General features: G+C 40.7%; 1 protein-coding gene across 3 annotated transcripts in view; it reads left to right on the top strand.

Annotated features, from left to right (window-relative positions):
* Positions 1-24488, top strand: part of ST8SIA1 (ST8 alpha-N-acetyl-neuraminide alpha-2,8-sialyltransferase 1) — a 171411-nt gene that overhangs the window by 35039 nt on the left and 111884 nt on the right. For all 3 annotated transcript variants that reach the window (XM_075121718.1, XM_048826604.2, XM_048826596.2), the window contains exon 2: positions 21071-21215. In XM_075121718.1, the coding sequence (XP_074977819.1) occupies positions 21071-21215 (145 nt within the window). The remainder of the gene's footprint in view (positions 1-21070; positions 21216-24488) is intronic.

The following is a 24488-nucleotide window of genomic DNA, read 5'->3' as shown; positions in this document are numbered from 1 at the left end:
GATGTCCACTGTTAGAATGGACTCTGAGGTCCTGATCCAAAGTCCACTGAAGTCAATGAGAGTCTTGCCATTGACTTCATGGGGCTTTGGATCGGGCCCTAATAGAGTCAAGACTCGGCCATTATAGTGTTAAAAGTTCCTGGGCCTGATCCTCTTTGAACTTGCAACAGTTTTACACTGGCATCACCCCAGTAATTTAAATGGAATTACACCTGATGATTTATATTGCTGTAAGTGAGAGGAGATTCAGGACCTCGGTTTAAGGGTTGAACTGACCTTTTCAGTAACATGATTGAAAGGCTGTTGGCTAAGTGGGGTGAGTGACTGGTTCTTGTCCGTGAATTCTCTTCCATTGTTTGAGAAGAAATATGCTTGTTAAAACCGGGGGCACATTTGGGTGTGTGGAGTTAATAAATAATAAAAGCTGTTGAATATCCTATCTAATTATTGTAGGGGACAGTCCCCATATAACTCCGTTTGTTCAGCCCAAGGAGCGCCCAAACCTCTGACGGTCTTGTGTGCTTGACATCCCCCTCTTTCCATGCAGGGATCAGCAGCTCTTGGTAGCCAGGAACGGGTGGAAGGTCTTTCCTGCAATAGGCTCTGGTTCTTTTCTACCCTGGCTGGGAACTGGCTCAGCAAGCAGGGTCTCCTTGTGAAGGGGAACTCGGTGAACCTGGGTTAGGCTCACCAGTCTGTGCTGCTTCCATTCTTTCTGCAACTATCTGGTTGTTTCCCTTTCTTCTCTCCCAGAGGCTACTGATTCCCCACCTCTTTGTGCACAAAGACTGCTGAGCCCCTCTCCCTGCCCCCCCACCCCTGGGAGACCTGGGATCATTCAGCGAGCTGCCAGTTCTCTGGGAATTATTCCCAGAGCCTCCTGATTGGCTCTTCTCTTCTTTCCTCTGCCTGCTTCCTCCCTGAGTGTCGTGAGCTTTTTTTCACAAAGGGAAGGGGAGCCCAGACATCATGGAGGCTGTGATTCTTTGGCTGTCATTTTGTAGACTCTTACCCCAGTTCCATCATGCCTGAGGGTCAAAGGACTTCCAGCTGCCATTTCATTTGTCAGAGTCTGAGTGAGAGAGGAACCCAGGGGGTTAAATACGCAAAACATTAAAAGCAATCATTTTCTAGTGTAATCAGCAGATCAGGGGCTGTCCACTTTCTTCATTCTGCCACATTCTAGATCAGTCTGCAAAGAATGCAGTGATTATATAAAGCCAAGAGGCCAGCTAAATGTTTTGGTTTTGCCAGAGAGTGGGGAAGAGGGTGTGTTTTAATTCAGCAATCCTACACCATTCTTACTAAGTGTGTAGTGACTGAGTGAAGTAGAAAAATAAATTGTATATTTTCAAAAATAAAATCACTTAAAACCATGGCTAGTAGAAAGGAGGAAACTAAACTTCCAACAAGGAGTGGGTCAACTTCCGCTGACTGTAGTACTGAGCTGTCTCCACCATCACCTGCACCAAGAAGGAACCAAACACCAGTTGTCTGACACACCTTATCAACCAGGACTTCTCTCTGTGTAACGTTGGAAAATAAGGCTATTCTTGCAGCTCATCCTGGTATAATGACTCAATGGCTCCATTATTCTGAAGCTGGTGACAGAGACATATTTAGTTTCTACTGTTCCACAGCTTTTAGGTGCAAGCTACTTTTGACTAATTATACAGATGATGCTTCATATAGTCTGGATTGTCTAATTGGAAAAAGGCTCGAGACAGATTTGAGAGGCAGCAAGCTTCCTTGTCACCATGAAGCGGTTGATACTCTTCAAAAGACAACAAAGAACCATGCTGAGGTTACAGTACGTTCCCAAAGAAAGCAGGAAGATCCTAAAGGAAATACTGAGCCGTATATGGTATCTTTCCAAACAAGGACTTGCACTGCAATGCCATCATACTGAATGAGCTGAAATTATGCCCATAAGTGGAATAGTTGACTGCAACTTTATTCAACTGCTTTGTTTGGAAGAATATGATCCTGATGTTTCAAAGTGGCTGAAACAGTCAAGGCAAATTCGCAAGTACACTTATTCAAAATGAGATCACGGAAAATCATGCCTCTTAAAATTGTGTGAAAGAGAGAGACCTAAGAAAATTTCTGGAAAGTGCTTCACTATGCTGTTATGGTAGATGAAACAGACTCCTCTAACAAAGAGCTAGTGGTTTTATGTCCGTGATAAGTGGATGCTCATGAAGAGTTCACTGCTCTGTTCAATGTAGCCTGTATATCAGCAGAGGTAATCATCTCAGTAATGAAAGATATTACTGAGTCTAAATGTGAGGAGCAACAACTGTTGTGTACAATACTATGATGGTGTCACTAATATGACAGGCTTAGTATCAGGTGTAGCAACCAGACTGCAACAGGAGGACCCATGAACTGCATATACTCATTGCTATGGGCGTGCTTTGAATTTGATATGCCAGGGCACTATTAAGAATAACACTCTCCTAAGAGATACTCTTGAAACTGTTTAGGAAATCGCCCATGTTAGGGGGCTTATTCCTTCACCCACTTACTTCCCTGGTCCTTCTCGCATGAACAGAGAGCAACAATACCCGAAGTCCAAAGGTGCAAACAATTCGATGTTTATTGGGGTGAACTTCCAGCAAGCATGATTCCAGTTTCCTTCCTTAGTATCCTCCTTCCCAGCTCTGACACCACAGAGCCTTACACGTGTGTCCCTGTTCCCATTCCTACCCTTAGCCAAACATGATTCCAATTTTCTTACCCCCATTCCCTGTTCCCATTTCCCCCTTTAGCAAAACATGATTCCAATTTTCTTACCCTCATTCCCTGTTCCCATCTCACACACCCACATGCCCACCCCCACCCACACCCACACCCCGTCACTTCCTCATTGACTACAGATTATATAGTAAAACTTGAGTTCTGCTTAGCTATACCTTAAGCAATCATTTTCCTGAAATTTAACTAACCAATCCTAACATATTGTAACATGATTATGTAACCAATTATATCCCACCACCTCAATTAGTTTAATTATACAGCAGACAGGAACAATCACAGAACCAGACAGAGATTATACAGACAAACAACAGCAAAGTGGGAACTATAATGACAAAACAATACAGAAGTGAGGATTTCACATCCCAGCTGTTGATAAGTGAGTTCTTGCCAGACAGGATGCTATCAAACTAAGTTTCCTTTTACATTTTCTAGGCACTTCCCTTCCTCTGGAGGTGATAGGAATACAATCCTGTCCTGATAGTGCCTAACAGCCCAATAGCACCTTATTTCAATGTGACTAGTTTGGAATGTGAGGATGTGACCGTTCGCTTCCCAGCTTATGGCTGCCTCTGCTGCTTAGCCAAAGGCCTGAGCCTAAGCACAGGGCCACAAACTGTCACAGTAAGAGAAGGCCCTTACACTGGCAGACAGTGGTTTTGATTCTTTCTTTTATACCTCTATCACTAGCCAAGTGATAAGAATACACCTAAATTCTTAGAGTATAGGCCTTTACAGACAGGCCTGAATATCTATATCCTAACAGCCCAAATGAGATGTTATAATTCAGGACGTAAACTATGAAGTGTTAAGTAGGTTACCAGGCATCTGGACTCTCCATGCAGAAACACTGGCTTCAGTTTCTAAGAACTACCATGCATTGTGTGCAACTTGGGAGGTTGTGAAGGATGCAACAAAAGACTCTGAAATGAGAGCTCAAATTGGTGGTACTGCAGATCAAATGGAAAAGTCTGACTTCCTTTTTGACATTGAACTAGATCGACAAGTCCTAAACATCATAGACAACCTGTCCCAAACTCTGCAAGGGTCAGATGTTTCAGCAACAGATGGCCAATCTCTCATGAAAATTACATGTAATTCACTTCATTCCCTCTGATTGGATGAAAGCTGCAACTTATTCTTGGAGCAAATCCACCAGAAAAGTTTAAAGTTGGAGAGACTTGGAAAGCCAGAGCTTCCAAGAAAGAAAGTTCCCAAGAAAATGCAAATAGGGACCTAGCTACCCAAATTCAGCAAAGGAACTTTATATGTACATCTACTTTGAAATAATTGATTTTACAATGTCCAGTATTCAATTGAGATTTGAATAGAGAGGCTACAAGGTTTTTCAAAATCTTGAAACTTTCATAACCCCAAACATAACAGAAATGCAAGTTCAAGACATGCTTCAGGTGTATGGTTACAACTTCAACCATAACTGACTGACTACTCAGCTTCTTCTGTTGCAAGCCAGCTGTCACTTTAAGGAAAGATCACTGAAGTCCAGTCAGAAATATCCGTTTGCTCAGCTATACCAAATGTCAGCTGTCTTCTGAAGTGCTGAAGTTTAATCAGATGATTTTAGTGGTACCAGCAACCAATATGATAAGTGAGCATAGTTTCAGTGCTCTACATTGTATTAAAATGTGGCTTCAATCCAAAATGGGACAATCACAGCTCAGCCGGTGTATGATTTTATATGTATACAAGGACACGACTGATGATTCACAGCTTACAGATGTTGCAGAATTTGTCAAGAAACCCAGGATGAAGATCACTGTTTGGAATTTTTTCAGTCATTCCTTTTTACTCATATTTTAAAAAGTAATGCTTTAATTTGTTTTATACTGTGGCTAAATTTTCCCACTTTACTAGAAGTTGAAATAATAAATGAGCTTTTGTTCCAGACTCAGTGCATTTTTTTATTAGTGCATTTTGGTGGGCAGGCGTGGGTGGATAAAACTCTCCCAAGCACCCAGCTGTCTGACCATGAAAACATATGGTTATTTTAAACTGTTCACTTGATGATTTAACATTTTCTTCTCTAGCTGCCGCATATCTCTGCCTCTAGAAGCAATGAAAACAGTTAGCTCACCCCAGCAGGATAGTGTGCGTGCATGCACACGTGTGGTGGATAGCCTGAGTTTTCACAGATTTCAAGATGTTAAAGTCTGTGCTAGTAGTGCAGGGTACAAAACCACCTCCTTTTGGCCAGTCCCTGTTCTCTTCAGGGGCCTGATCTAAAACCAACCGAAGACAGTGGAAAGACTCCTTGTAGCGGGGTGACTACCCCGCTCCTGCCCTGAAGGGGTTAAAGCAGCCTGGGAGGCCTGTGAATGGGAAAAGCAGGCTGATTGGGAAAGCAGCCACAGCTGTGGCTAGCTTAATCAGGGTCCCGCTGGCCCTTATAAAAGGGCTGTGGGCCAGAAGTGAGGAAAGACACACACTCTCTCTAGCTTCCGAGAGAGAGAGAGAGAGAGAGAGAGAGAGAGAGAGAGAGAGAGAGAGAGAGAGAGAGAGAGAGAGAGAGAGAGAGAGAGACACACACACACACACACACACACACACACACACACACGACCGACCGACCGACCGACCGACCGACCGACCGACCTGACTTCCTGGGAAGCTAAGAAGGGTACCTAGAGTGGAGCAGTGCTGGGGAAGGGCAGAGGGAACTCCAGCTGAGCAAACCCCCAGGCTGCAGGCCTAGTTAAGGACACACAAAAGGTACTAGCAGGGTACCTGAAGTGGAGCAGTACTCAGGAAGGGCAGAGGGAGCTGGGGAGCTCCAGCCTAGCAAAGCCCCAGGCTGCAGGCCTAGTGAAAGGCCTATAAAAGGGTACTGGGGCTGCAGAGGGGCAGCCCCGAGATAGGCAGAGGCAGCTGGTCCAACCCCCATTGCTGATGAGTGGTTCATAGACTGCAGTCTGCCCCAGAGAGCAGGGGCTAGATGGTGACTGGCAGTGGCCACTGAGGCATGGTGGGGGTAGAGGGTTTGGGGATCCCCTGGGTGGGGAGACTCAGATTGTGGGTTACTGCTGGGGTAGAACCCTGATGAGGGCACCAGGGTCCAGGAGGGACACAGGGGCCAGCGGCAGGCGAGACACTGGCCTGCAGAGGGGGCTCTGGCAGGAAGAACTAATTCCCAGGACGACCGACAGGAAGTGCTGCATCGGTGAGTCGTCGTCCCACGACACTCCTGTTGACTTTAATGGGCTTTCTATCCAAGCCTGAGAGCTCTTGAGGTCAACATTGATATGCTGTAAGATGTTTGCAGAGGCCTTTTATTTGAAATATGGAAATATCTGGTGAAGCCCTATTTTTCCTTTATAGCAGAGAGAAACTGATTTCTCACCTCTATTGTGTGTGCATCATGGCCCCAACTGCTACAAATTAAGATTTAGGTCCTTTATCAGGCTCCATTAGCATATATCCCTGAATCTACATAAAGTGCCATTGACTTCAGTGGGACTCCACCTGCATGCATAGGTCCGTTCTAGTGGATTTCACTGGAAAAATCAAGGCTTAAAATGGTGCTACCACAGGGTTCTTGAGCTATGGCTAAAAATTACTCTGATTTTTTTTTCCCCCGAAGGAAGTATATGGCCCTTCATCTGTCTAACATAACCATTTTAGAAAAGCTTTCTTTAGCCTAATTAATTGAATTAGAATTCATGCATTGTAATTCATATTTCAAAAGCTCATAAGCATGCTTTGTACACAGCAGTTTAAAACAGACTTGTAGGAATAAAATACATCAAAATCAAAGTATATTAGACTCACTTTTCAGACCAGAATCACACTTTCTAACAATTACACCGTGGGGTTCCATACTTATTCTCTCAGTGGCTTCTAGATCAAACTTGTTCAGTTCAGAACTAAAACGGTTGGTAGGAAAGGAGATTAGTAATTGCCTGCTCTGCAAATTTAGCATAGGGTCAGAGGCACAAGCTGAGTTCTCTGTGGCTCATGCATCTTTATTAATAATAAAGCAGATACTATATGGCAAACTGTGGCCTCAGCTGTACCTGTATAATTTTAGTGTCTAGAAATTCTCTCTGTTGCACCCGTGAGATTAATTCAAATTCAGCAGTAGTGTAAGTGGGTGCAACTCTGTTTAAGCCAATGAAGTTTCATCTATTTACGTAGGTGGGAAATTTGTCCTTGAATTTACTTTATTTAAAAAAAGAGAACTTTATCACAGCGAGAGAGCATAATCACTGAAATAAATTCAGCTCTTTTATTATAGTATGAGAAATGTAAGTTTAAATACTCTTCCCCTCCCCTCCCCCCCCCCCCCCCCCGCAGCTCCCAATAAACTCAGGGCTTGGCTACATGGTGAATTCCTGTGTGGCAAGCCAGCAATCTACAGTGTGCTAACTTGCTGTGCAGTAACATCTTGTGTGACACTACTATGTTACATTGAAAGTCCTGGAGTATGGCTTGGCTGTAGCAATGTTCACACATCGCTAGCTTGTGCACTGCAGATTCACACCTGGTCTTGCAGTACAATGATTCAAAGTATAGACAAGTTTCTAAGTCTGTGCCATAGATAAAACAATCAGGAGTTACCTGAAGGGCCAGAAGCCAAGGACTCTAACTATTTCATCTTGAGAAATGGCCCCTCTAGATCAGAGATGAGGTGTATGGGTGGGGTTTTGTTGGGGAAACTCCTATTGATGCTGCCAGTGCTATCTATTTTCTGTGTATGAATGGAAGACTCCAGCCTGCAGAAATCTGGAGCACTAAATTGGCTTTTTAAAAAACTTTCTGTGATAAATTGAACATTTCTGAAAAAGAAACGTTGTTCTGTCACATGTAGAATTTCCAAAACCTTAAGAAGCTGATCAAAGTTTGCTAAATTGATCCCAGAATACTGCACCATAGAGAAATCTCAAGTCTAGTAGAGACCGGTATAATGCCGTCTAATGGCTGGAAGATGAAGCTAGACAAATTCAGTCTGGAAATAAGGTTCAAATTTTTAAGAGTAATTAACCATTGGAACAATTTACCAAGTTTGTGGTGAATTCTCCGTTGCTTGCAATCTTTAAAATCAAGATTGGATGTTTTTTCTGAAAGAGATGCTCAAACAGGAATTAATTCAGGGAAATCTTATGGCCGTGTTATGCAGCTTGTAAGACGAGGTGATCAAAATGGTTCCTTCGGGCTTTATAGTCCATGAACCCTGTAGGAGAGGTTTCAGAGTAGCAGCCGTGTTAGTCTATCTTCGCAAAAAGAAAAGGAGGACTTGTGACACCTTAGACTAACAAATTTATTTGAGCATAAGCTTTCGTGAGCTACAGCTCACTTCATCGGATGCGTACGATGTTAGTCTCTAAGGTGCCACAAATACTCCTTTCCTGTAGGAGAGGTGGTTCTGTGCTATATTGTTGGAACACCTCCAACCTGTCTGGCTGACAGAGCGGGGTTAATTTTTGGGTCAGTTCTTTTTGCTAAAGAATTTGGGTGGTGGTGTTTACTTCTTAATGGAGGAAGATGGGCTTTCATGTTGGGGACCAAGGATCGAAACCTAGAAAAAGGGCCTGAGACCCTTGTAATCCTCAACTCAGATCAGTCCCAGATCCATAAACTATTGAATTGGATTTGGTTTTGGCTCTTGAATGCTAAAAATAAGCCCCTCGGGCACATTACTGTCTTTCACCATAAATTCATGTCCTATTGACTGATTCTAGCAGTTTCTAGCAGGTTCTCTGGTTACAGCTGTATGGTGGCCTTACAGAAACACATTAGAGCACTCAGAATTAGGAGAGTAAGATATTTTGTTTAATTGGGCCTATGCCATTACTGGTTTAGGCACTTGTTGCGGGCCTTTTGAGTGAGTCCTGATGGCAGCAGGAGGCTACTACCCCTGAATGGATCTTTAATGGCTCCCAGCAGAGCAGATTACTGTCATACCAGTGAAAAAGGTCCACAGTAATTAACTTTGCATACGAAGCAGTTTATTTGAGAAGGAATTACACAAGTGGTAAAGAGTTACATTAAGCACAACTCCTATGTTACACATTAAAGAACTATACAGTAAGAGCTATACATTCCCCTTAGCAAGCCTCTCTTTCACAAACATACACAAACAAAGGAATCACATGTCTTAAAAACATGCCCAGGGTGGGTGTGGCTACTGATTTTTTAACCTAATTAATACTTTAGGAGGAGACTGCAGAGTGTTACTAACTGAACATTACCCAACATTCACTCCCTTATCAATCATTCACTTCAGCCCCCCCATGTGATGTCCTTCAAGCGGGTCAATATGCCCTTGTCAGCCCATGCTCCACTCAGGATGTTCTATACATGTTTGCTTTCAAGTGGACATATTTGCTGACTCAAACATCAGTATTGATCATACACGCAGCATGGAGCCAGTCAGTTTCACTTCTGCCATCTGCCTGAAGCTAAGAGAAGGATTTTGCTCCCAGAATCCTCTTTCGCAGTTCAGCCATGTTCTCACCATTCATTCAGTATGGCTGAATCAATACAGCACCGTGCCAAGAGTCCCACATTCGATAGTCAGTTATTAAAGATAATTGTAATATCACATCAATCATACCTGCAATTTGTACACTATTTGATCATGTGTCTCCTTTTCTGGTTTTTATAAAACTTAAAGCATTTAAAAAAGATTTTTAGTAATATAATCCAACAGCTCAATTCCATAAAGCTTGTTTTTTCTTATTGCTTACACATTTGGTATTTAAAACAGAAACATATAAGGAATAAGGCTGCCGTTTCAGAAATGTTTTAAAATAACATTAACTCCATTTTATGCTGTTACTTGACATACAACATTATACCAAGCACACATTTGAGATCTTATTTTTCCTATAGCTTTTTAAACAATTTTATATTTTCAAGCAAGCATACCTTTGATAATATCTGTAAATCTAGTTGACTGTTCTATTTGGTCTAGTGTGCCTTGATTAGTTTGTATTTTCATATTCCAATTTGTATCATTTCACTTTGGGTATTTACCATAATCCATTTCCTTCTGGTACTATTCCGTAGTACCCTGTTTTATTTTTGAGGTGCTGGCATATATTACCTGGTACATTTTTTGTCATGAGTCTCTGAGTTTTGACTTTTTTTTTTTTGCATAAACACTGTGTGGTGCCTTAGTTTTCCTGTTGCACCAATGCTTAGGTGGTAGGAAGAAGGGCGTGTGACTTGCTAAGACCCTTGAGGGCAGGAAAGGCTACTCCAGTTGCCTGCATGTAAGCTATAGAATGTGCCCTTCATAACCTAAAACCTAGGGAGGGATGCAACTAGGTGCCACTTTGTCTGGGAAGTGAGTCAAAGACCAGGAGGAGGGGCGATGGGCGTGTTGGAGGTTGGGTTGCTAGAAGCTGAGCAGTCTGTGATTGAGTGGGAGGTGGGGAGACCAAGATGGATTTATCTAAAAGTTACCGATTCCTGTGCCAACAAGTCCTTTCCACATTGTGTACCTGTTAATTAATAAACCCTCCGTTTTACCATGTTGGCTGAGAGTTATACAGCCCTTTGGCTTCCCTAGGAGCCACAGACAGGTGGACTCACTGCAGGGATGCTAAATTCCCCAAAGTCAGACACAGGAAGGCCAAGACCACTTAGGCTTTTTTGCCCTGGTAACAGTGTGAGGGGAGGCATGCCTTACCAAGGTTTTGACTGGCTTTGTAGAGAGCAGTTTTAGAGCATTAGCCTGGTGACTCTGTAACAGACTATTGATAGGGACTAAGATTACAGAAATCTTAAATTTAGATTCTGTGTGTGTATATATATACACACACACTATGATTACAATTTTGAATTAATCATTTTATACATTCAGGAACATTGTGATGTTTTTGTGTTGATTAGGTTACATTAAGCCATGTTTATCCTTCCATGTATTACATATTGTCCCCATTTGATGTATGGCATCTTAAAGCACATTTATGTTAGGGTACTTTTGTTTGGACACTTTAAATACAGATTTATTACCATACCCCAGTAAACATGTATTCTATGTGCACCAATTACATCTTTATTGACACATTTTTATATTCTTAGGGATGTTATACAATTTTATGGTTGACTCTATATTTATGACTGGAATTTTAGTTTAATTTTTAAACCCAAGCCTTTTGAATTATGTATTCATAACTTTCCAATGGTGTTGGTGTGTCTGAGAGGTTTTTTTATGGTGGCATATGTGGGTCCCACAATTCCCCAGTTTTGGTATTAATTGCTTGGGATACGTTGGCCCCAATGCATATGCACCATTTGTTACACTTGAGGTCCCTAAACACCTTTTGTTAGTTGGCTTATATTCCCTCTTAACTACTAAAGAATTTTTTCCTGAAGCTTCTTGCCACCTTTTTGTTAATATCTTGGATGTTAATCCCTGTACCCACACAGAAATACATGCCTTATTTGGTACATGAAATGTCCACATTCTCTGAGTGTCTTTTATGGCCTCAAAGGGAATGGCAGAGTCTGTTACCATAGGGTGCCAGATTTCCCCATCTTCCCCATCTTCCTTCTTATCCCCTTTACTGGGTTTGTCAACTTGATATTCCTTTATTGAGTTGTGGAGAGCTTTTGTACTGGAAAATCAGTTACCCAGATAGAATTTTTTTTTTATTCCCTTTTACTTCGCTTTTTTTTTAGCCCTGTTTTTTAAAATGCTGCTAGAGTAAACATTATCAGGGAAACAACTTTAACATGACTTTTGTACAGGACATTTTGAAGAGGTTGGCTTCAAGTTGTTGCCCACAGTAAGGTTTACTTTGGCTAGGACTTTGAATAAATCTGCACTGTTATCTATCCCAATACTGGAATTTACACTTTCCAAAAGCTGGGGTTTTTTTTTTTAAACTTTCCCCTCATCAGAGAATTAAACCTGGAGGCTGCTTTCAGATTTTGAGGTTTTCCTATACTGATAATACATCAAAACAGGAAGCCTACTACACACCCAGTAAGGCCGCTGGGGTGTTCCAAGGTGCTAAGAAGATCTTAATTACCAAGAAGAATAAAGCCAATATAGAAGAACTAAAGAAATTTGCATTTATCTTTTACAGTTAAGAAATTATAGTAAAGATTAGTTACTGGAATTCTTTGAGAGGACTAACAAGGATATAGAAAAGGTGATTTAGTGAACATAGTGTACTCAGATCTTCAGAAAGTCTTTGAACCCTTACGGAAGGTTTTTAGGCAAGGTGAGCTGTTACAGGATAAGAGAGAAAGTTCTTTATGGATCAATAACTGGTTAAAAGATAAGAGACAAAAGGCAAGAATAACTGGTTAGTTTTTAGAATGGAGAGAGGTAAACAGTAGTGTTTTCAGGGTCTGTACAAGGAAAAGGTAATACTGTTAAATGATCTATATATTAAAAAGGCAAACAATGAAGTGGCAAAAATTTTCAGATGACACAAACTCAAGATAGTCAAGTCCAAAACAGACTTTAAAGAGTTGCAAAGGGATTTTACAGAAGTGGGTGACTAAGCAGATGAAATTCAGTGCTGACAAATGCAAAGTAATGCACGTTGGGAAAACATAATTCCAACTATACATATAAAAGAATGGGGTTTAAATTAGCCGCTACCACCCAAAAGAGAAAAGGTTCTAGAATCATTGTGTATAGATCCCTAAAAATATTCACTTAATGTGCAACAGCCTTATTGTGGGGGGGGGGGGGGGGGGGGAAGCAACAATAATCAGGGATCTGGAACAACTTTATATAAGAAAAGATTAACAAGACTAGGACTTTCCAACTTGGAAAAGACAGCTAAAGGAGGAATACAATAGAGGTCTATGAAATCCTGACTGTTGTTGAGAAAGTAAATAAAAAAGTGGTGTTTACTTTTTTTATAACAAAGGAACTAGGGGGTACCAATTAAGATTGCTAAGCAGCAGTTTTAAAATAAACAAAAGGAAATAAATACAGGAAAATTTAACCTGTAGAACTTCTTGTCAGAAAATGTTGTAAAAGCCAAGACTATACAAGGTGGTTTTTTTGTTGTTGTAAAGAGAAATTCATAAAGGCTATTAGCCAACATGGGCAGGGATGGTGTCCCTGGCCTTTGTTTGCCAGAAGCTGGGAATGGGCTGCAATGGAATCATTGCCTGGTCTGTTGATTTTTCTCTGAAATACCTGGCATTGGTCATTGTTAAAAGACAGGACGCTTGGCTAGATGGACCTTTAGTTTGACCCAGCATGTTTTTATGCTTATGCCTCTAAGAAGGGTGCTCATTGTATTGAAATTTGAGTAATTTAACAATCTTCTGGCTTATTCTTCAGATAGGTCTAGTAATCACATTGCCAACAAGCCATAGCAAATTTCACAGCATACTTCTTGCTTCCATAAATTTATAGATTAACCTGCAAAAACATAAGCAACAAAAACAAAACACACAAGGCCTCTGACTGGATCTTATAGGTTAGTACATACTGTGCATTCATTTCTGAAAATGGTTATATTTAGTCCCTTGGCAAGTATAAGTGGATTTGAACAGAATTTTTTACACGTCTCTATCTGGAGTGGTTACTAAAACTGCCATGGGACTGGCCATATACTTATCTGTTAACTGGAAAGGGTTTCCTTTATATAGGGATTATTTTACCTTTGCTTACCAATTTTAAGCATTACCGTGTTTTCTATTTTTCATCAATATTTTAATTTCTTTTGCTCTTCCTTTTGTTTGTGTTGATTTCTCTGTCCAAATATTTTCCAGTGTTTGCATCAAATTTGCTACCCAGATCATCTTCTGTACCTGCTCAGGCATTTTTCTTTAGTGTTAACAGGAACTCAGGAGTTCTTATAATTTAACCTGTTATTAATTCAAATAGGTTAATAACATAATAAGGAAACAATTAACAAATTCAGTGCACAGAACCATTTAGCGTTGTCCACTGCTCTGGCCATTATAGTTGGAAGGTTGGCTACAACAAAGGTAGATTTACAATTATATTTCTATAATCATGGCATGCCACCTGCCATCCGCTTTCTGTACAAGCCCGATTGGGGAGTTGCAGGGGCTTTGACATTTTACTACTACCCCTTGTGCTTTTAGATCCTGCAACAGGGGTGTGGTTGTTTTTTAATGTGGGGAACAGTTTCCGCTGGATAGGAATACTGAGGAGCTGCTTTACACATTTTTCTCCCCCCCCCCACTATCTTTACCACTGCCTTTTCTTTCTAGCCCAAACCATGAGAAATTTCCCTTATTCACTTATTGTCTGGCAGTGCCATAGCTTTACAGGCTCACTTTCTTAATCCTTCTGAAACAACCAGGTTATTTACAGTCTTTCTTCACAACCAGCCTTTCTGCCAAATTAATCATTCACTTTTCCAGTTGTACTGTATCTACTTTTAATATAGCTTTTGCAGTTATGCTGTTACAAGAACCCACAGCAGGTGTTTTAATACTTAAAGTTGCCTTTGCTCCTGTATTGATTAATGTAAGGAACCATTATATGTTTCCTTCTGTCCCCTCTTCCATGTAAGATTTAACAATTTTGTATGGCTGTAATTTGGCTACTAACATCTACCTTTGGGGACAGGGGTTGCGAAGGCCAAGGCATTTTTACTGAAATGTGGAGCAACCCTGACAGGGAGCTGCCAATTTAATCTGAGCCAATTCCAGGGATAACAAGCCATAAGAACTTACTAGCAGATCTTCTGTACCTGTTCCCACAGCCTCAACAGCCTTAACTCCTGGCTGCAGCATTGACTGTGATCTAGTCCTTGCCATCAAATCACTTAAAGCAGTTAGCAAAGTCTTCAGAGGTTGCCCATCCAAATGAGCCATATCTGCCCCTCTTTCCTAAAGTTGAGTCCATACCTGTGCTCTCAATGATTCACAGCCCCCCCCCCCACAACTAAACACTTTACGTCTCCTACCATACCATCCTCGTCCTATTTCATTGCAACTACCATGTCCCATATTCATGTGGTTGGAGCCATTCTAGCCTGCTTGATTGTTGTTGGGAGCCTCACTAATCACTTTCTGAGAAGAACTACCTTCTCCACTTACTACCCTTTCTGCCTCCTGAGCTGCTTTAATCCATTCAACCTGATCTAAATCCATCCAGGATCCTATGAACACCTTAATAGGTTTCCTTAAGTGATCATAGGTAAAACCTGTCAGCTGTTTCTCCTCAATTTCAGCCAGAGAGCATACCAATAAAACCTAGAACAATAAGCCATAACAGATTCTCCTTCCTTCTGATATATCAACAAAGCTGCCCTTCTCAATTCAGAGGGGGTCAGAAAGTATCAGGCTACTTCTGGATAACACCATCTTGGTCACCTTTGTTTAACTCTGCCTCAATTTCTGCGAACAAAGCCATTCCTTCCGTAGGGCCAGCACAAGTTATTATCCGTTCTCTTAAATCTTCAAGATCTAAATGTTTTCTAACCATGTATTCGAACAGCCAAGACAAACGTTCTCTTAGTCAAAGAGTCCATTTGTTTAGCCAGTGCCTGTTTTTTAGGTTCAACCAGAGGATGATTTACTTCCTCTTGTATTTGCCGTGAAGGCTGAGGCATTTTTGCTATCACTGCCGGAGGGCCTGGAAGGGGCTCCTCTTTCTCTTCCACCTGTATATTTATTATTTCTGAACATTTATGGGTTAAAGCTGTTATCTGCTGAGCCTTGGTTACATTTTGTGCTATAAGTTTTCAAGTCACGTTTCAGGCTTTCATTCTGCAATTTGTTTTTCCCATTCCTGTTCCAAACTTTCTTGCACAACATCTTGCTCCTTTACAAGCTTATCTACAGCACAATACATAGCACAGATGACATGTGCTTCTGTTTGGGCTTTCTCGGGAGTGTAACCCTTTCAGTACCTCAGCAGCAAGTTGTCCAAAACTTTCTCATGCAGCGCGGGGACTGCATCAACCAGACATTGATCAGACCCTAAGCTTTTAAACACCTGTCTTAATAAACGCTCATCAACCACACCCGGAGGATTCGGAGCATCTCCCTTGTCCTCTGGTTCAACCCTTCCCTGTCTGTTTGCGAAACATCGTCAACTCTAGGAACGACCAATACAACCCCGCTTACCAGTATATTTCCCTCTCTGCATACTGTAACTAAATCTGGTTCCCCCAGCTAAAATTCATATAAGTCAGAACTGATTCAGAACAATATTTAAATCAGTTGGTTAACACCAGTGATTCAGGAGACCAAGCTCCTCAAAGGCCACCAGTTCAGAAAACAGTTTGATTCAGTTTAAAGATCTCTTTTTTTCCCTTGGACATGACAGTAACCATCCTCTGCTACCAGTGTTGGCACCAGAGGGATACTACCCCTGAATTTCAGAGTAGCAGCCTGAATGAATCTTTAATGGCTCCCAGTGGAGCAGATTACTGTCATACTAGTGAAAAAGGTCCACAATAACTAACTTGCATACACTGTAGTTTATTTGAGAAGGAATTACACAAATGGTAAAGGGTTACATTAAGTGCATAACTCCTATGTTAGGCATTAAAGAACTATACAGTAAGAGCTATACATTCCTCTTGGTGAGCCTCTTTCACAAATGTACAGAAACTGGTCCTGTACTGGCCTCACACAGTTCCTGCTTGGCAAACAGAAAAGGTGGTTACCCAAATTTTATGCATGACTTCTTCTCTCCAGGTCTGGTCTCCTCAGCCTTCTGGTCTGTCTCAGATTCCCTCGAGGCAAGGTCTTGATTGCCTGGAAACCCCTTTGGTCACAGTCTTACTTGAGCCCACGGAGCAGAGTTTTGGCTACTTTGTCTAGCAGCGTCAATTAAGGAATTCCCCCAACAGTAATTGAATTTGCTTGGTTTTTATACTTTCTCCTCAAAGGAGTCATGTGTCTTAAAAGCATGCCCAGTGGGCATGTGGCTACCGATTTTTACCTGACTAATACTTTAGGAGGAGGCTGCAGAGTGGTGCCAACTGAACATTACCGCACATTCACTCCCTTATCCGTTATTCACTTCAGCTTCCTGCGTGATGAGTCAGCCCATGCTCCACTCAGGATGTTCTACACGTGTTTGCTTTCAAGTGGATATATTTGCTGACTCAAACATCAGTATTGATCATACACGCAGCATGGAGCCATTCAGTTTCACTTCTGCCATTTGCCTGATGCTAAGAGAAGGATTCTGCTCCCAGAATTCTCTTTTGCAGTTCAGTCATGTCAAACCATGTTCTCACGATTCATTCAGTACGGCCACATCTATCTAGCACCATCCCAACAGTCCCCCATTCGATATTCAGTTACCAAAGATAGTCAGACAGCCTACCACTATGTCTGTACTTCCGTGTTTGTGTAATGATTAGATGGACCTGATTAGGTGGCGCTGTTCAAGTACAGCTTAGTAATCCTTTCCTGTTGAAGCCCAAAAGCCCACCCATACCTTGGCCTCAGTTATGGCCACAAATCATCTTAATGTATGGGAGGGATTTTTGGTTTTGACTTATAACCTTGGGAAATGTTCTAATTTTACGTTTTTTTTTTCCTGAGTTTTGCTTTGGGTTCAAGCCAGTGTAAACAGAAACAAAAGGTTCAGAAAACTCACTGTAAACCAAAACTTCAGGCTCTAGACTGTGTGGAAGAGGATTTTTTCCCGTGTCAGATGTAGGATTTTCATATAAGCTGTTGCCAGGAGGGTTTCATTTTACCCACGAGGTTGGTTATAGCTTTTGTCTCTCTCTAAAAACATCTTGTTACAATCCAATGCTTAGTTATAGTCAAGACATGGTGTTGGCAAAGGAATGGGTAATTTCTTGTGTAAGAACAAGATAAGAATGGCAGGCTTTAATAGTCTCTGCAACACTGTGAGCATTTTTCAGGTCTTCCAGTTCTAACAAGATATGCAACAACAGCAGTTCTTTTGGGAAGATGAAGCCTACAGAAACTTTATGTACGTGACGACTGTATTCAAATGTTGAGGAAAAACATCTACGAAGGCCAGATCCTCAGCTGGTGTAAATCAGTGTAGCTCCACTGAAGACAATGAAATTATACCAGTTTACACTGGCTGAGGATCTGGCTAATGAGTATAGAACATTTCAAACATGGTTTTCTCACTGATGAATAGATCTATTTTCACTGGAGCTGGCACTCAGGCCAGATTTCCCCTGAAGATGAGAACTGCAGGTTCTGGCCCATTATTTTTGTGTAATATAATAGCTCTTAAAGGTCCCAGCTGAGATTGGGTCTCGTTGTGCTAGTTCCTCGAGTCTCTACCCCCAAAATATTTACAATCTTATTAGAATAGAAAAGATAGAAAAAGGGTGGGGAAAAGAAGAACATCTTCACTTTATAGGTGGGGAGGTGAGTCATTGAGTGGTTAAGTGACTTGCCCAAGGTCACACAGGCTCTCTGTAGCAGAGACAGGAAATGAACTCAGATCTCCTGAACTGAAAGACTGTCTTCTATGGGGAATATCATTCTATTCCATGTCTGCTCTAAGCTGTTTTTCAAAATGTGATTCAGTGAGTGATTTCAAATCTCTTGTGGTTGTTTTAAAATATCATGCATTCCAGTCATCACAGCTCTGTGGTAGAGGTTTCATTTGGATTTCAAGATGGGGAGGACATGAAATCCCTCTCTAGTGGCTAGAGATTGGAAAACCTCACCCCAACCACTGGGCACATGTAGGAATTGCCATACTGGATCAGACTAGTGGTCCAGGGAGCTCAGTATCTTGTCATAGAGTTTCAGTCTACACTGGAAAATTACATCGATGTAACAACATTCAGGGTTGTGAAAAATCCCCACCCTGAGCAGCATAGTTAAGCCAACCTAAGTCCCTGTGTAGACAGCGCTAGGTCAATGGAAGCATTCTTCTGTCGACGTAGCTACTGCCTCTTGGGGAGGTGGATTACCTATGCTGATAGAAGAATCCCTTCCGTCAGTGTAGGTAGTGTCTACACTGAAGTGCTACAGCAGTGCAACTGTGCTGCTGTAGTGTTTTAAGTGTAGGCACAAGCTCTGAGAATGGTCAGGACAAGCTGCTTCAGAAGTCTTGAGGAAACCCTGCAGTTATAGGGGAACCTGCTTGATGGAAAAATTCTTCTTAACTCCAGGTTTTAGGCATAAATCAACCTCTAACTAATGGGAGTATCTGCATCCCTTCCAAAGCTTTTATTCTTATTAATCATATAAGCTTTCAGTCTTTTTGGACTCCTACCGCTGGTCTTAATACCGTGACCCTGTGAAATTCATGGGCAATTTGTGCACTGTGTGCAAATGCATTTTTTTTCCCAGTTTAATCTTTCTGCATTTCATTTTCATTGGATTTCGCCTTTAGTGTCTCAATACCAGGCTCAATCCATCTTTCCTATATCATTATCTACTATCCTTCTCTCCTCCCTGCCACCAGGAGCTCTTCCTATCCACTTCTGTTTTCTTCAATGGGCTGCTCTCTGGTAGCCTGGGAGATAGGGCGCTAGTAGCAACGGCATCAAAGCAAGTAAATGAACACCCTGACCAGGATTTGGGAAATAAATCATAACTAGAGTGCAGAGAATCACTTCTTATTTTTAAATTGTGAAATATGTTGACACTGTTTCCATTTTACCAGGTTCAAAATGGACCCATTTTCGTATTAGTACTACTTGAAATTTGTATCCAATGTTATTGAAACCGTTCCAGACATTTTTCATTTACTAAGAAGCTCCAGAATGTTGGTAAAGAAACATTTTTGATTTTTTTTTTAATGAAGTTGTGACTACCAAAAAAAAAATTTTAAATAAAAATTGAAAAGGCAACATTTAAATAAAGGCCATTTTTGACAGAAAAAAATGTTCGAAACATGTTAATCGGTTATGTTGTGCCTTTTTCGCCTATAACCCTTCAGCCACATGCCAGTGGCAGCACTCAGGCTCAGGTTCAATCTGTCTAGTGGTTAAACAATCTTATGGCTCAAGCCTCTACTCAGCTGCACTTCTACCTCTGGCACTGGGAAATTAAAATATAACCTCTCTGGTCCCTTTTGCAGGTGTTTCATACCCACTCACAAGCCCTCAGGACTCCCTGAGGTCATGGAACCTCGGTATCATTTTTTGGGGAAAAAGGGAAACAAAAGAAACACAATCACTTAAATATTTATATACAACAAAATGATTAAAACTCTGGAGTTTTGTTACCCCAGAGTTCCAAGTATTCGTAGTCCAGCTTGCTGAGGTCCAGAACTATTTAGTCACAAAACAATCCCCATCCACCTAAACCCCGCTCGGGGTGCAATCAAACTTGGTGGCAGTTGGGAGATTGTGGGGAGCTCTATGCCTGTCTGCTTCAATGCAGAGAAGCCCACCACATCGGATCCTGCTCTGATGTGCAATTTTGTGACATCAGTTCTGCTCAAAGAGCCCAACAACACAATTGCAAACTGTGGCACCAATACTGGAGAACCTTCCTCATGGGAGTAATCCTCCAGTCCTATCCGTAAGGGTTACTCTTTATGGCAGTTGCAGAATCGGGCCCATATACTGTACACAGGAAACCTTGTCCTTTCATAAAAACCCAACTGCCTCTTGGGTGGAACACAACATTGTTTAATAGTGCACAATGATACAACAATTTATAGGAGAGGAAAGGAGAATGCCCTATCCCATTAAAACGACATGGCATCTATAATATAGCAGCATGCAATTATCCAAGTTGGACTTCAGTCAGATTGCAGAAGCTGTGAAAGTAGCACAAGGATTTTTAGTAACTTGAAACAAACCTGAACTGATAAATTAGGAGTTGGGTCTCAACTTTCCCAAAGTTTGGGGAGTATTCAGTTGTTGGGTTTTATATAGGCCTGGTAATAAACAATAAAACATTGTGTTTAACTTTTATGTCATTAAACAGTTTTTTTAAACTATGATTTCTTTAATTTCCATGCCTGTGACTCTTAAAAGGGTACTAGAGACCTGTGGTTTTTATGTTTACTAATTAGAACTAGTTGAAAATGGGCATATTTTTTGCTTAAAAACTGTTCCCAATTTTATTTAAAAAAAAATTAAAATGATGGAATATGTTGGACTAGCTTTCTCTAAGAATGTCAATAACAATCACAATTATTAGTTCCTCTGCAAGTGCAGTAATCACTGCAAACTCATTGGATTGGAATTTGAATGTCTAAATACCTTGTTTTCTAAATAGTCCATTAAACTTATCATACCAATATTCAGAGTAGAAATCTCCTATTGTTTGGCTCTTTATTAGTAGAAGAGGCTTGACTTAATAGCATTTACATAGTTTCAGTTGGGTGGAGATCCAAGTAAAGATGGGAAGCATCACTAGAAGATTTCCATAACTGAGCCCTAATTAATACATTTCTTTCTTTCTTTGTTGCCGCTATTAGGAAACAGCTGGAAGACTGTTGTGACCCCAGTCAGCTCTTTGCCATGACAAAACAGAACTCTCCACTGGGAAAGAACCTCTGGTTTGATGGGGAATTTTTACATTCTGTCACTATTGACAATGCAACTTACTCCCTTTTCCCACAGGTCAGTAACTGTCTTGTTCTTTTCATTTTACCCCTCTATTTCCTCTCCAGACAATAAAACTGTATATGTTAAATCAGGCTGGCTAAAAGGCTAGTTGTAAGGAATAATCTGTAACTTCATGATAAATGTTTTCTTGTAATTCCTTTTTTAGTCAGAGGCACTGCAAACCTCTGTCTCCCCACCCCCATTGCATATACAGCAGGAAGACTAGCTATAGTTTGAATTCCTCCCATGGCCACTTCTCAGTATTGCCCACCCCAAAAGTTTACAAATCATGAGTCAGGACCCAAAACATCATGGGAGTAACATAAAAATTATGATATTTTAAAAAATGTTTTGGATCCTTTTATTTGCCTATTGGGTTTTGAGCCTTCAGGTTATATTTCAATCTTTTCTATTTAACCACAAGGGCTAGGAACTTACATTAAATAAATAAAGGCTTAAATTTCCAGAAGCTGGAGCTTTAAATAAAACCTCAAATATGTCAAGGCTAGTGATAAAATCACTAGAGTTGGCAACACTACAAAACATACAGTGAAGAACCTTAAAGTTCTCCTTGCTTATATAGCATGCAGAGATTTGCCAATATTTTTGGCTTAAGCCTTTTGTCCCTCCCCATTCTCTAAAAGGACTGCTTCTGGTCTATAATATTTAGACCCAGATTCACAGCTGGTCTTAACAGGAGCAGCTCAGTTGAAGTCATTGAAATTTCACCCACTTATATTATTGATGAGTTTAGTCCATAGCATTTAAATTTAAAGATCTTATATATATGATGGGCTATATTCTGATCTCCGTTACATGGGTCTAAATCTGGAGTAACACATCAAGTTCAGAATCTGGAAGAATTGAGGTTACTTCTGATTTTCATCAGTTTGACTGAGTATAGCAGATGGACCATGGCATAGTTATATAAAAAGATATTCTGGCTATTTATTTTTCAAGGGCTCAATCCTGCATTCCCTAAGAAAGCAGAATTGTCATTCAGGTTTTTAGGGCCCAATGTTGCAGTCCTTAACAACTAGCCTACAGTCACCAGAGGTTATTAAGGACAAATTGGAGCACAGTTTCCAAAAGAGGGTAGTGGAACAGGTGGGCACGTGCAATCCAACAATAAACAAATAAGCCACCAAAAAGAGGCATTTGCACTTTGGGTATTTGTGCAGCTACCTAATTGCTTACAAGCACAAACGTGGCGTTTGCAAGTATAATGGGTGTACATACATTGTGTTTTGCAGCTGTAACTTACATTTCTGCATTTTAAAATTTGGCAATTGATTTTTATTCTCTTATGAAAAAGTATATTGATAAATTGAGTTCCAGTGTAAATGAAATCACAGAGATCTTTCTTTCCTCTTAAGTAATACTGAAGAGCAAAAAATGTCCTGTGGTCAAATATTTGTTTTAAATTGATCTCATTTTGAAATGGTGAAAAATGATGGAGGCATTTACTAAACTGCTGAGTAACATTTTCGGTTTTAAATGGTACAAAAGGGATTAAGAACCCCTTTGGATCAATTCAAGTGATATATTTGGAGTTAGGGATCTATGAATCTTCTGAGCTAAGCATGACCCAGCAGCACAATTAAATGTGCTTAATTTTATGTGTGTGAGTAATCCAATTGAAGTCACTAAGACTGAAACACATGTGTAAGTACTTTCCTGAGTAGAGGCCTGTGTTTGTGAGTTGAACCCTGTGATTTCATTTGCAAGAGGCTGGCCATCAACCAGTGCCTCTAAATTCTCTTAGATGTTAGTTTGACAACGCAGAGTAACAGCCGTGTTAGTCTGTCTTCGCAAAAAGAAAAGGAGTACTTGTGGCACCTTAGAGACTAACCAATTTATTTGAGCATGAGCTTTCGTGAGCTACAGCATCCGATGAAGTGAGCTGTAGCTCACGAAAGCTCATGCTTAAATAAATTGGTTAGTCTCTAAGGTGCCACAAGTGCTCCTTTTCTTTTTGACAACTCAGATCTCCAAGGAAACACTCTACTTCTCCCAGAAAGCCTCTTTTTTCCCCTCTAGTTGCTCCTGGTCCTATGACCTATGTGTAATTACTTTCTTCACTGGGATCCTTTTGGGGCCACCTCCTCATTTCTGTTGCAGGTAGGGCACCATCAGTGTATGAGGCCTTCAACCTCAGGACTTACTGAAGAATTCTCGTTCCCCTGCAGAGTCAAAGAGCCAAATTGTGTGTCACTTACCATAGTTAGTAACACCTTGCTCCACAAATAGTTCCACTGAAGTTATTGGGACTTCTTGTGGAATAAGGAGCTATTCATCCGGAGTAAAGTTGATCTACAGTATCAGAATCTGGTCTTAAAGTTTGACCTGATAGTCACATTACAAAGCTTCTCTATTGTGCCAGTTCTGTTTGTTTTTGTTTTTTTTCTGGTGGAGAGGGATGGATTAATAGAATGGGGTGAGGGAGAGTTTTGGTTAGGGGGTATCAAAAAGGTAATTCATTTTGGGACTTTGGTCTCATGATACTGTCTATGGTTTTATTATTGATAAATGTTGTATTTGTAACCAGAATGGGTGGGTGTATTTTAAATAGGATGAAGTTAGTAAATATAATGATTAATTTTCCCTATAAGGACTTACAGTGAAATCTTGACTGTATTGAAATCAATGGCAAAACTGCCATTGATTTAAGGGGACCGGGATTTCACCCTCAATGCCGACTTCTACTTACCAGTTATGCACTTCTTGGCAACTCTCTTTTCTGGGACTCCACTGTTTTAAATTACAAAATACAAAGCACAGCCCACCATGTGATTTGAAAAACACCTAACAGCCTCGATTGATTGATTTTGATTTTTGTTAGGTGGTTTGTTAAAATTTATTTTTTGTCTGGAAAATATGTTCCGGGGGGGAGGGGGGGGGAAAGAAATCTACGAATTGAATTCTGAATGCCCATAGAAGTTGTAACATTGATCTAAGGTTGTTACACATTTTACTGGATTAATAAACAAATTGTATTTTTTGGAGAGACAGTTTATTATATTGACTTCTGTCATTCTTTGGTGCAGAGAGATTGTAAATTGCTATGCATTCAAATTAAGACATCAATACATTCCTGGATAGGTCAGCTTGATTTTTAGACCTACTCGCTTCTGTCAGTAATGGTGCGAGCAGCTTGAATGTGAACCATTTTGCATTGTTAAGGCTTCTAAGCTGTGCTGAATCTTCATAGTTTTCTTCGTTTTAAAAAAAATGCTAATTTTGCAGCCATCACAACTACTTTTTTTTTTTTGAACATTTAAAAAAAGA

This window comes from Caretta caretta, chromosome 1, assembly GCF_965140235.1.
Source record: "Caretta caretta isolate rCarCar2 chromosome 1, rCarCar1.hap1, whole genome shotgun sequence".
Taxonomy (NCBI): domain Eukaryota; kingdom Metazoa; phylum Chordata; order Testudines; family Cheloniidae; genus Caretta; species Caretta caretta.
Note: the sequence above shows the minus strand (reverse complement) of the source record. Positions and strands in the feature narration are given on the sequence as shown.